At 36.6% G+C, this 13420-nt stretch overlaps 1 protein-coding gene across 11 annotated transcripts in view; it reads left to right on the top strand.

The window, feature by feature from the left end:
* Window positions 1-13420, top strand: part of LDB3 (LIM domain binding 3) — a 128297-nt gene that overhangs the window by 109434 nt on the left and 5443 nt on the right. For all 11 annotated transcript variants that reach the window (XM_065639102.1, XM_065639112.1, XM_065639110.1 and 8 more), the window contains 5 exons: window positions 578-705; window positions 6860-7160; window positions 8388-8568; window positions 10658-10778; window positions 12208-12323. In XM_065639102.1, coding sequence (XP_065495174.1) covers window positions 578-705; window positions 6860-7160; window positions 8388-8568; window positions 10658-10778; window positions 12208-12323 — 847 coding nt within the window. The remainder of the gene's footprint in view (window positions 1-577; window positions 706-6859; window positions 7161-8387; window positions 8569-10657; window positions 10779-12207; window positions 12324-13420) is intronic.

The raw sequence follows: 13420 nt of genomic DNA, 5'->3' as shown, positions 1-13420 counted from the left end.
ATAATGTAAATTCCGGTTTCAGTCTAAATAGGGAAAAGAGTTGGTTTTAGAAATGTTTTTTGAAGGTCACTGCAGTCTTTTTGAAGAGAGTGCATTGCTTATAAAGAGTAGTTAGTATTTGTAGTAGTAATAGTAGCAGTAGTAGTAATTGTGCTGAGCCAGTACCTTTTTAAGCCAACGAGATATCCCTCATTGATTTGTCTTAGACAAGAACAGGCCTTTTTATTTGTAGAGGGACAGAAAGCCCAGACTTTACATGCCTGTTCCCAAAGTCTGATCCCTTGTTAAACTGAGAGTTCCTTTAGTAAATTTGTTATATTCCTTCAGTAAGCTATTTTTTGTGACAACAAGATCAACTTGGCATTATTTAAAATCCTTATTCGGCTAATTTTTCTGTCCAGAGAATTGTCTAAGCTTTTCTTAGTAATGATAAATACTAATGAATCTTACAGTATTCTCTCTGTAGCTCTCAAGGACAGTTCCTCTTGGAGTATTTTGGAAGCTTCCAGATCTGTTATTTCATAATCAGCAACTTTTGCTGTTGATAAGGTTGCTCATACCTTCATTTTGCTTCTAGAAACACAAGCCAGTCATATACACCAACACCAGTTTCTGGAAGCTACAGTGGAAGTCCTACTGCTTCTGCTACTTCAAAAACGAGAGTTGTTACTACTGCCAGCATAAAGCCCTCTGTCTACCAGCCAGGTAAGGTGACTTCAAAGGAATGAAAGGATTCAGGAAAGAAATGCTTGTGTATTTGTTTTAGAAGAAGAAAATGCAAAGAATGCAAACACATGCATATCAGGGAAGATGTATATACATGGAACCAAACGTTGCCAGTTGCTAGTTTTGCTTCAGATTATCTGATGATTGAGCATTATGTTGTATTGGTATTCTGCTTTAGAGTGAAAATGTGGAACAAAAGGAGGAAGAAGAATAAAAGCAAGGAAAAAAACTGTACTTAAAAAATGTGTAGTCTGACTTCTCAAAAGAATTATATTTGGAAAATAACCCAGCACACCCAATTAGGAGCCCAATGACACTTCAGAATAGATAAAACAGCTTAAGAATGCACAACTCTGAAAGGAGATAAAATAAGTGAAGGTAGCTTGAAGAGGATATATTTGCAAAATAGATATGCCTTGTATTGAACTTCTCAAACTCAGGCTTATATTTGAAATAAAGAATGACCTGTTGAAGTACTTTGTAATGCTATGCTTCCACTTCCCATAGCTCCAATTACTGAAAGAAATGATTTGATTATTCATTCATGTGGAAAATATGCTCCTTGATGTTATTTAAATTCCCTTTGTATTAATGTGTTACAAATGGAGTGAACTTCTAAAACCATTGATGACCAAAATGTGAACCTGTAAAATGAACAAATTAAATGAGACAGCAATATAAGTCTAAATACAGTTCTGTTTCAAGTTAAGCTTGTCCTGATCACAGCAAGAGAATTAGAAATTTGATTTATATCTTGACAGTCAAGTAAATATGAAAATGCCAAGAATTCTGACAATCTTAAATTCTGTCTTCTGTAATGCTCTATCTCTGGATCCACTGAAATGAAACCCATACAAACTTAGACATAAAGCAGGCAGACAGATCAGTTGCTTGATCTTTGTATTTGAGATATAAAGTGGGAAAAGCCAGTTCAGAACTATCATAAGCTATTTAAGGTTCTCAAAGTCAATAAAGGTTTCACCTTCTCTTCGTTTGCTTTTGGTTGAGTGTGTCAGCCTATGCCATCTTCTTACCAAAGGCAAATGTTATTACTTTGGTCTTGCAGAAAAAGAGAAAAGATGAAAACAGAGGATTTACTTCCATAATTCAGAACACAGCAAACTGTGGCAAGTCAAAATATCTCCTAAATACACTGATTTATACTAAGCCCCATGCTCATTTAGAGGAAGCATACTCTCCAGTTCTCAGTATGCAAACCTGCCACAGAAGTAAATTAGTAGCCGTATGTCTTAAAGAAAAAGCTTGCTGTTGAATTAGGCTCAGAATAAGAGGCAACGCTTTTATTTTCTCCTGTGATAGGCATCTTTGCAATTCTTTATATTGCTGATTTTGAGCCTCATTGCCTCTCAATAAGGGCTTAAAATACACAGTAAGGAAACTATGTTCTGTGTCAGTATGTATGCAATAAACTTAGCTCAACTTGTATATATTGTCTGCCTGTGTGTTGAAAATCCTTATTTTGCAGGCACTGCAAGGCTATAGTATACTCTAGAGCACAGGAGGAAATTGAAAATAATATGTAATGTGATATATTACAAAGACAAAATTCAAATAGCGATGAAGCTGGCAGAGAAAGAAATAGTAAGTCTCCCTGTATTGTGTAGGAGTTTGAGATCTACAATAAAGAATTCTAAAATAACTCTGTAATTGAACCCCAAAGTGACTTGGGTACAAAAGAAATTGAAGAAGGGTATTTTATTGAAGATGTTTCGATTTTGTTTTGCTGTCTTTTTGAAGTTTTATATATTTGATGTAGTAGCACTTTGTACTGGTTTTGGAACATGAGATGGCTTTAAAGACAGTTGCAGTTGCAGTTCTGAGCGAACAGGAAAACGTCACTTGGGACAAGTACAAGTTTGAAACGGCATTTCCTGTGACAGATGGGAAAGATCAATAGTGCTTTGAAACAAACTATTAGGACAGTTAGAAAACTTCTTCATCCAACTTTGTCAATGCATAGAAATTCTGCCCTGCAGTGTGAAATGCAGCCTCAATCCGAGAGGATCGGCTGTTCTCAAATGGTGACATACAAAATCACAAAATCCATCTTTTTCTTCCAGTCCTTAGTGCAAACTCAAGCTTTTTCGATAACTGCACTCTCAGTTCAGCAAATAATTTATTACAGTTATATTTTTGTAAATCCACTGTGTGAAAAGGCCAAAATAGTGGAGATTAACGATTTGCAATGGAGTATTTAGAAGAGGAATGCCTTTATGGTAGTCCTCAGTGTTAATGGGAATGAGATGACTTGCTTCCCTTAAAAATGTGGGCCAGCAGCTTCCACCAACAGCCTCATATATGCAATATCCGGAAACCTGAATCAATCACTAAGAGGATTTACAAGGCTATTTTAATCTTTAATTGAAAAAAAAAATGATGAGGCTAAATTTGGTTAAACTGAAACCAATCTCAAAATGAAACTGCATTGTTGAGCATCTGGCTCAGATGGGAGTAATCAGTTAAGTCTACACTTTAAAGGAAAGAAAGAGTACTACTTTGACTAACCTAACTCTGGTGGGAATCTTCTGCTGCTTTGTTTCCCTCCTGCAGGGAAAGCTGTGAACTCTGTAATCTTTTCTCTGTCCTGTAAATTTCATAGCCCGTTTTTGGAAGGAGCACAGATTTCTTTTCTGAACAAGGTCCACTAGATGGCGGGACATACGTGTGTATCCCTGTCTTACAGGCTTTCCCGGACTGGAATAGGGCTTTCATATATATATCCAAGAAACCCAGACGCTGGTTTTATACTGCAAAGTATAAAGTAAGAAAAGCAGATATTTCCTTTTAAATCCATAAGTCCAAATAGGTCTGCTCATGCGTGTAGGAGTGCTTAAGTGGAAAAGCCTGATCCACTCTTTCTAGAAATTGGTAGAAAGATTCCCACAGATCTCAATGAACTTTTCACTGAATCCTAAGCACCTTCAAGACTAAAACAGCAGGTTATGTACAGTCTTTCTTTTTAAATTCTTCTAAATAAGAATGGTGTCTTCTTATAAAGGACTTGTTGCATTATCTGGTTTGTCTGTCATCTTCTGTATACTGGAACAGTATACAGGAAAATTTGGGGCTTCAATGATGTATAGAACAAGCCAAATCAGTTGTGATTATGAATAAATTTACTCCTGGAAAATTATTGCTAAGAATATAAAAATTATGTGTTCTACTAACAAAGAAAAACAAGAAAGGAAGTTGTTCTCACAGTGCAAGCTAGTTGGTAAGGCTAAAGCATTTGAGACTATATGAGTCTTTACTAAATGAATCTTCGGTAACACGCCTTTTTTCTAGAGGAAAAATATCCATTGACCATAAAAAAAGAGCTGATAACGAGAAATCTAAATTCCTCAGCAACAAGGAATTGGCTTGTTCCTACAGCTATTAAGAGAGATAACGGAATAACAATAGTCCCATTCTTTCTCTCCTATAAGAGGGCTGAGAGAAGGTGATAGACGCTGGGTTACTGAGTTATATAAAGTATTCATTTTTTAACAGTTAAGGGTCAGCTCATACAATATGGATATTTTGAGAATTATTCTCTAATATACTGAATCTTAGTACTTTTTAGCAGCAAACAGCATGTTTTATCTCCTGCATATATTTTGGAAGATTTTAAAATACATAAATATGCAAGGTGAATTTGTGTGGCAGTAGCTACTAAGACAAGAGTTCATATAAGCTTAGCAATATAGCTATAAGATTAAAATATAATAATTCTCTCTTACTAACAATAGCTAAATCTGAAAGTTAGTGAAACCTTTCTAATACATTGTAATGGCACTATTTTAAATTAATAGTAATTCCAGTCTGTTTATGGGGGAAAATATGTTGTAAGAAATCCAGCCTGTAAAATTAAATGATAATGGCTGAAAAGAGAACTCAGAGCAGTTGCAAACACCCAACATTTGTCATTTTTCAGTAGTTTCCCTGGTATCTTCTTTCAGCAATTGGGGGAAAAAAAGTTACTGCCTTATTTTACCAATGCAAGTAGAAAAGATTAAGTAAAAAGAAATAGAAGGCAGGGAGAATGAAAGACAAAGACCCTTCCCCAGTGTTTATCCTTCAAAGGACTGTAGATTTTTCTGAACTCAAATAAATTATATGCTGTCTACATTGGTTGGAATAAACAAACTGGAAAAATAGAATACCAACATTGTGAAATTAAGAAAGAAAAAGGGAAAAATCAAGAGGTTGTAAGCTGAATTTACTAATGACAATAATGGAAAAAGACATCCTAAAAATGGTACCTGGGCTGCATTTGTTCTTCACTTCTGGAACTCTGGGTTTGAATATCTGATCATTTTGTTAGGCCCTTTGTGGGATATGCTGCCGTACTTTGCATGAACAATTGTTGGCTCTTGGGGGAGGGAGAATCCTTACACAAAACCGAGTGAGCTAGAAGTCACCTTATTTAATTAGAGAGTCTCATAAGTGGGAGCCTTTTGAACTCACCAATTAGAGATTAAATATTGCCTTCTAATTTTGACTAGCTTAATACCGTAATACATAAATAGCAACAGCCCTAGGGTTTAAAGAGATTGCATATATATTCTCTGTTCTGAAATCTTTAAACGCTGTTTACCATTACTAAGTTTAAAAAAAAAGCCTGAAGCTAAGGTGGGATACAGTTTTATGAAGCAGAAACTTTGTTGATGCTGTAGCATAAGAATGTTTTATCAAAAAGATGCTTTAGTTTCAGCTCTGAAGTCAATAAAAAGAAGAAAATCAGAGATCACTGGGTGATCACAGTGGATGGATACATATGCAATTGAAGCACAAAGAAGCTAACAAAGAAGTGTTAAGTTAAACGTAATCTCACAACTTTATTATCCGGAAAGATCTATGTTACATTTGGAACCCTCTTCTTGGCTGAAATACTTTTCTACCTGCAAGCCCCTTAAAACTGTAAATGTTGTATTTGGTCATCATTTTATTGGCACTGGTACCTACCACCCAGAGTGGTTGCCTAGGCTGCAGGAGAACTGACTTTTGTTCCCAAATCTGTGCCCTCTCTTTTGGGGAAAACACTTAAACTTTCCAAGCTTCTATTCTTCTTCTCACAAACCAACAATCGTTCACTTTTTGTTTTCCTTGAGAAGGAAAAACTGCTTTTAGTGCTCCTGTACTTGGCAAAGTGAGGCAGTTTCTTGGGCAGACACTTCATTCCTACACAATGCAAGATCTGATGTTTTGAATAGAGTAGGGCGATGGGAAAACTCCTTGGTATGTGCAGGCTCCAGCTTCTGCTTATTTTAATGTGATAAAGCTCCACCCGGGATTTGAGCCTGGTGCACACAAACACAGAGGCAGCCTGCGCTGAAGAGTTTATGTGATAGTTGAAGGATGGAAGAAAGGAAGTGTAATATTTCTGGTTTATACATGGGAAGAGAGGCAAAGAAATACTATGCTTTGCTTGAAATTATACAGGAAGTCTGTGGCAGAGCCAAGAACTGAGCTGAACTGAGATCAGTCATAACCGCAAGTCTGGCCTTCCTCTCAGTGCTGTTGGCTTTGTCTTGCTGGTCATGTGAGCTGAATTGGCTCCCTCAATATTCCTTCCAGTGCTATAGCTCTGTGTTCCCTATGTAAGCCTGTTTTTCTTCAGAAACCTAGGAGTAAAACCTACAAATTTTAGATAATGGTGACATCTGTAGAAAATGCTGCATTTAGATGAATTTAATGAGATCAAAATTTAAGCATAACTTCTTATTGAAATTGTGGCGAATTCTGTCTAAAACTTCATTACATGATCTGGCCTTTCTATTTTTAGTCTCTCTTAAACAAATTATATGGCAGTCTTTAAAATTATCACAGGATTGTCAAATCCATTCCTACTAGAAGATGAAGAGATGCCTTTGAAAATGGTCTTCATCAAATCTATAAAAGGCAGTAGGCAGTCACTTCTGTAATGCATGTGGATTAAAAGTCAGTGATTGTGCTGATATCCTCGGCTTCAGTTCAGAATTAATGAGCAATAATGGGACAGACCATAATTAAGTTTCATCTGAAGCTTTTATTTTTTGTGTGTTATGGAGTACCCTTTGGTAAGTGTAACTGTTTTGCTGTCAGAAGGAAAGACTAAAACACTTCTTGGTTTCTTTTGGGATACTTAAAACAGCACCAGCACCAGTTCATTCCTACACTCCTCCCAGCACTGAGCCTGCAAGTCGTCCTCCCTGGGTAACAGATGACTCCTTTTCCCAGAAATTTGCACCCGGAAAAACCACCACCACTGTCACAAAGCACATCCTACCAAGAGGTGCTCCAGTACCATCCCCTGGCTCAACTTCTGCTTACCCATCTCCAGTTTCAACTTCTTCCCAGGCTCCTCCAATAGCCCGGGGAGCATTTCAAAGGGCTGAGCGTTTTCCAGCCAGCAGCCGAACTCCTCTCTGTGGACACTGTAACAGCATCATTCGGTAAGGTCATGAAGTTTTGAAGAGGGATAAAGCAAAAAAAAAAAAAAAAATCACAGAGACTGGTTATTGTACATTAATATACAGTACCAGAGCCTAAGACTCAGTTAAATTACCCAGCAGGGATATCTGTTGTCTGCTTCATTAATTCAACAATTCCAGAGCTCATTTTGCTATTGTGTGGTTCACTTTTTATCGCTGCGAAGTTATACATGCTAATTATTTGTTTCTTGGATGCTGTGGCAAATCACTGTTTATTTTTTAAACAAGTTTCTGGTTCTTAGGTACCCCTTGAAGGAGGTACACGCAACTTCATTGGGAGAGTTGTGGGGGGAGGGAGGATTATGTAGAGACAAGGAACGAGACATCATTTTGGTACAGCATTCAAATATAATTGTTGCTTTTGTGTCTGAAGAAAGATAATGCCTACACTCTATTAGCAGTGATTCATAGCATGCCTCTCCCTTTTCTTCTCCCAATTCGTTCTGCTGGACCAGTGCCCATTGTTACCCTGTGGACTGCTAACCAGCTTTAAGTAACCCATATCTAGTGCCAGTCTCCTCCACTAAAAGAGGAGCTAGTTTGGTTATGCAGAACTGATAATCATTGCCCTTCATATATTCTGAAACTGAAAGACTCCAGTAATAATCACTACATCTAATTACAGTAAAGAATAAATCACCAAAATGAATGTAATGTGTCTTCCATATAATCAAATAGCAAGTTGTCAGCCGATAGTCCAACATTTCTAGAACATGCTGCATGCAGTGCTGTCTCAGATCAGAAGAAGGCAGGAGACTTTAGGAACTGCTGTGAGGTGTGGGTGTGTAGGTTTGGAAATTTGCCTGCTTTTTCATGCTTTCAAATAGTAACACTATCTTCTGTGTTACAACCCTTAGCCTTTTCCTGTTGTCTTTGCAGCTGTTTACAAAGACCACTTATAGCTATGCAGATAGGAAAACAATTGGTGATTTTTTGAACAGTTGCGGTAAATCCAATGTATATGACTAAACACTAATGAAATACTTCAACCGATTGGCACAGTGTTTGAGTAATGATCTTGAAAAATACCATTACTCTTCAGGCTTCTGGATCTTATTTTAATACTCACCTTCATGGTTCATGTAGAATGCTTGTTATACATGTATGCAGTGTATAACAAAGTGGGTTTGTAATCAGAGTCAGTCAATCTTTTTGCGATACAAATAAGATAATTACAATTGTTTTCAGGGGTCCTTTCCTGGTAGCCATGGGTCGCTCTTGGCACCCAGAAGAATTCAATTGTGCTTACTGCAAGACATCCTTGGCTGACGTGTGCTTTGTGGAGGAGCAGAACAGTGTGTACTGTGAGCGCTGTTATGAACAGTTCTTTGCACCAACCTGTGCCAGATGCCACACTAAGATCATGGGGGTAAGAGAACAAGCTTAACCCTTTCTCCAACTGCATGGTTCACTGAAACAGTGCAGTAGTTTAGAGTGTAAGCAATGAAAGCAGATATTTATTTATGTCCCTTTTTAATAATAATTTCCCAGCCTGTTGATTATTTCGGAATGAGAAACATATTATAATAATTCTTATCTATCCAAAATCTTGGATATTTCTGTACCTTATTCAACTCGTAGACAGAATATTTAATCCAATTACTATCTCACTGAGTGTAAAATAAGTAACATTTTTTGGATAGTTCCTTGCTATCCAATACAAACTATGTTACTTTGTCTTTTCCTTATATTTATAGTAAGAGACTTGAACTGTGTTTTCTTATACAGGACTGAGTCTAAATTTCAATGGAGGTGTCAGTGACTCACTAGTACCTCACAACACAGCTGCCAAGAGGAATTCTGCTGACTTCTTATAGTTAAAAGAATACAGAACAAATACAAAGATCTGAGTTCCAGAAAGGCAAAAATAATGCCAGTTTTGTCTTAATGTGCTCATGCTTAGGTACAAGTAAATTTGCTCTACATATAACTTAGATGGTGATGAGGTTGGGATGCCACAAGATAATTTTGGCAGTGCATTTATGCATCCAGTTATCATGAATATATGACATGATTCTCTTCAATGAGGAAGCAAGGAGTACCACGCTGGTTTTTCACTGCTTAGTCTTCACCTTTTGACATCCGTCTAAATGTTGGCATTGACAGACTAGATGCTTTTCCCTGAAATTGCCAATTAGGGATGGCAGCATCAGACATCTATGGTGAAGCTCTGGCTCCAACCAAGTCTTGTTTGCTACTGCAGCAGTAGGAGTCATTTTACAGCAGAGTACTGACTTAACTTACCTAATTAATGCTGGCACAAATCAGTTCCCCATTATGGATTTTCATCAGGAAAATAGCAAAGATGCCAGCTGCCTCTATTTATATTAATATGATTTCTCAATCTGTTTTTTGCTTCTTAGCTCAGTGAGGTTCATAATGGATCAAAACCTATTTATCAGTGATAGTTGTTTTGCAAACAGTAGCAGAAGTTAATGAATCTCAAATGGTGATTCTCTAATGAGATATATAGCAAACATAAGTTAGACTATTTTGTCTATTCACCAGATTGAAAGCATAGAAGAGGACTTAAATTCCTTTTGTCATAGTCAGTGGAGATTGTTTTTAATCTTTAAAAGAGAACAGGGTCTTTGTAATTGAAAGCAACATAAAATAGGATATAGCTTCTCAGCTGCTGTAAATCAATGCGGTTTCACTGAAGTTAACAAAGTTAAATTAATTCACACCAGTTACACAGCTGGCCCTTTGAAATCTGGACTGTTTGACAGAGATACACTATCGAACATAGTCTTGGGCACAAGTAAGACTGACAAATTAGCAGGTAACCATGCATCAGAGCTCAGTACAGCACCTTTTGGACTTGGAGGACTTCTGTATGACAATATAAGAATGAAGCAGTAATAGGGATTGCTCCATACTGCATATAAGAAAGAAACTGATAAAATCTGGATACTCAGTTCAAGAGAACATCAGTTGCACAGATTTTTTTTTTTTTTTAATGATGAACACATGGCCTGGGAACAGACATGCAGACTCATTTTCATTAATCACATAAGTTAGATTCTAAGACTTTTTTTTTTTTTTTAAGAGAGAAGTTTAAAGAAATTAGTACATAATCTAAGGTGCATTGAGACATCAGACTTCAATCGCTCATCCCCTGCATGCATTTCTTGGTCTTACAGGAGAAAATTACTCTTTCAAATTTTTTAGCAAATCATACTCTTGCATTGAAGGGTTCTTACTAGTTGTGTCAAAACAAAGCAGAAAATAACCAGAATCTTTGTACAGAATCTCTCCTGCAACACCAACTGGGCATATTGATGCAAACAGCTGGCTGAACTATGTTGTTTCATTTTGGCAAATACATTTTTCTAGAACGCTTGCAGTTCTATTTCCTCTTTCTTTCCAAAGGAGCCCGATTTCTGTCATACTGCCTTGTGTTTGTTCTTCAGTAGGCATTCTGTTCTGCTGGAGATTTTTGTTTGTTTGTTTTACAGGAAGTGATGCATGCCCTAAGACAAACTTGGCACACAACTTGCTTTGTCTGTGCTGCTTGTAAGATGCCATTTGGTAATAGCCTCTTTCACATGGAGGATGGGGAACCTTACTGTGAGAAAGGTAAGGCAAACTGGACAGTTCTGCTTAGTAATCATGTGCTTCACATATGGAAGCAACCTAAGAATAAAGCAGCTGATGAACAAAATAAAGTCAATTACCCATGGATTTTGTTTCCCCTCTCCACATATATAAGTGTTTCCCTCTCTGTATTTTTCTCCAGTTTGTATGACAGACTGACAGAGCATCTCTTGCCTCTACGTCCCAGGATGCCTTACTTAATTTCTCTCCCTTATGTATTATGATACTTAGCTTCCTTTTCTCTTGCTATACTTTTTTTCCCTGTTCCCTTCTCTTCCCTGCTAGATTCTGCTCGCTAGAAATCTACATGCTATGGCATGAAAAATTCTTCTTTTAGGGTTCTGGTAGTGCTTCTATACAGTATGTGTGGGTTGCTGCCCACATTCTCTCTACTAGGTTCCTTGAATTATGACCTCTGATACTGCTACCTCACCCTAAAACTGATCAACCAACACACATGAAAAAGATGGCTCTGCCCAGATGTGCAACACATGGTAGTGCAGATTAGGTTTTCTGAGTGCTGCAACAAATGAACTGCTTCTTGCCAACTAAGAAAATAACATGTTTTTTCCAAATTATGGAAAGGGTAATATGGTTTAATAAATGGTGCTTGCCATGTAAATGAGTTGCCTGACATGGTCAGATAGCAAGTTAAGGTTTAAGTGGTATTCCCTCTGTAAGCCCTGCCATTTAATGAGTTTCTGGCCCAGTTCTCTCTGGAGAATCCTTCCTTATGGTTGCGCAAATCAAATTTTACAAATCAGTAACTCTTAGTGAAGAATGAAAACCATACACCATGACTGACTTGGCACCTACCCTTTAAAACTGGAGGTTTTGCCATAACCTCTAATGACTCTCATTAAATCCATATACTTTGAGGATTTCTGCTAATCTTTTTCAATATCAAGTCTTTCCAAAATGCATTTGATATTCAAAGTAAAGATGTGTTAACCAGCCGGTACATGTCTTCCATAATATTCTCTCTTAATGCAGAGAGCACATAAATCCAGACATGGAAACTTAAACAGTGCTTCTATACCACCCTTAAGGTAACATTCACTGGCCATTAGATTGTGTTTCGTATCACCACATTTGTCCTTATGAATAGCTTCCACATACATTAAAGCTAATTAAAAACTTATATGAGAAACAAAACTTTAAATTTGATTAATTTTTCGTTTGTTTACTTTGTTTGTGGTGACAACTGTCATGCTGACATGGTGTTTTGCATTGAATTTCTATATAAATAACGACCAAAAAAAAGCAAATTTCAGTGTGTTTCAGCAAATGTAGTAGGAAACTGAGCAAAAACAATTTAAAAAAATCATCCTCTGGAAACTTTCTATTTTTCTTGTATTTAATATATTTACATTAAGAGTTTGTTCTAAGTTTGCTTTTTGTTTCATTTTAGATTATATTGCTTTGTTCAGCACAAAATGCCATGGCTGTGATTTTCCTGTTGAAGCTGGAGATAAGTTCATTGAAGCTCTTGGACACACTTGGCATGATACCTGCTTCATTTGTGCTGTAGGTTCATACCAAATACTATCTTATTACTTTATACTAATAAATTGTGAAGTAACATTAGAAGACATGAAAGCAGGAATGACCAATATATGCCTAAGGATGCAGAGAGATTGAATTTTGATTTTCACTTGCAGATGGAGAAGGATGGGAGTGATTTATCTTCTCCTCCATAAACTTTTACTAGAATTATAAAAGTTGACCATCGCAAGTGAGTGCTTTCTAATAAAACATCCGGTTTTAGAAAGTTCATACAGTAATACATACCACTATTGCTGTTATTCTTTCCAGCGTTTACCAAATAAAGATAAAGCAGCATTTAAAATAAATTAACACCATACTGAACAGCATAGCCATAATCTTATTTACAAAGCAGTGCAGTTTGTATTTCCGTGCAGAATGCTTGTTGAAACTTGCAAAAGGAGTCTGTTTAGAAAGAATGAATAGTAATTAGCATAGAAGTTGGTCAAACTCATCAATCTGTGGTGCGTCTACAGCTATATAGTGTGGCCATATTCCCACACTCTGCACACAAAGTAGTAAAATCCATATGATGAACAGTACTTTTCATATGGTTCTAATACAGCTGTGCTGCTCTGCATCATATTATTCCTAAGGTAGTACTATCTAGAACCTCTAATTAACTAAAAATAGTATGTTGGCCACACCAAAAATGACTGACAATTCCTAATGTTTGTTGAACTCTGAAATTTAGGTGGAAGAGTAGAAAGAATGTAAATGTTTATAAATATCTGAAGCTAAACTAGCTACTGGTCTTTCAAGGGTACATGGAAGTGAGTGACAGAAAAATGTCCTGCGAAAATTGAAGTCTTTTTGAAATTTTAACATGGAAAGGAATACTAAGACAGTGAGTTTCCTTCACAAACTAACAGCTATTAGTCACTTACAAAAGACACTTTCTCTGAATATTTCATGTTCTTTTTTTGCTTATTCATTTAACTGCATGTTTATGTATTTATTTAAATTAGCAACTCAATTTTCTATGGAGGTGATAGTTTTGATAATGCAGTTCTCACAGCTTTTTTTGTTGGGAGATAACTTTATTTCTTTCAGTAGGTTAAGTCAAATGCAAATAAACA

Source organism: Caloenas nicobarica, chromosome 7 (assembly GCF_036013445.1).
Source record: "Caloenas nicobarica isolate bCalNic1 chromosome 7, bCalNic1.hap1, whole genome shotgun sequence".
In the NCBI taxonomy this organism is placed as follows: domain Eukaryota; kingdom Metazoa; phylum Chordata; class Aves; order Columbiformes; family Columbidae; genus Caloenas; species Caloenas nicobarica.
The sequence above is the reverse complement of the archived record's forward strand: the minus strand, read 5'-3'. Positions and strand labels throughout refer to the sequence as shown.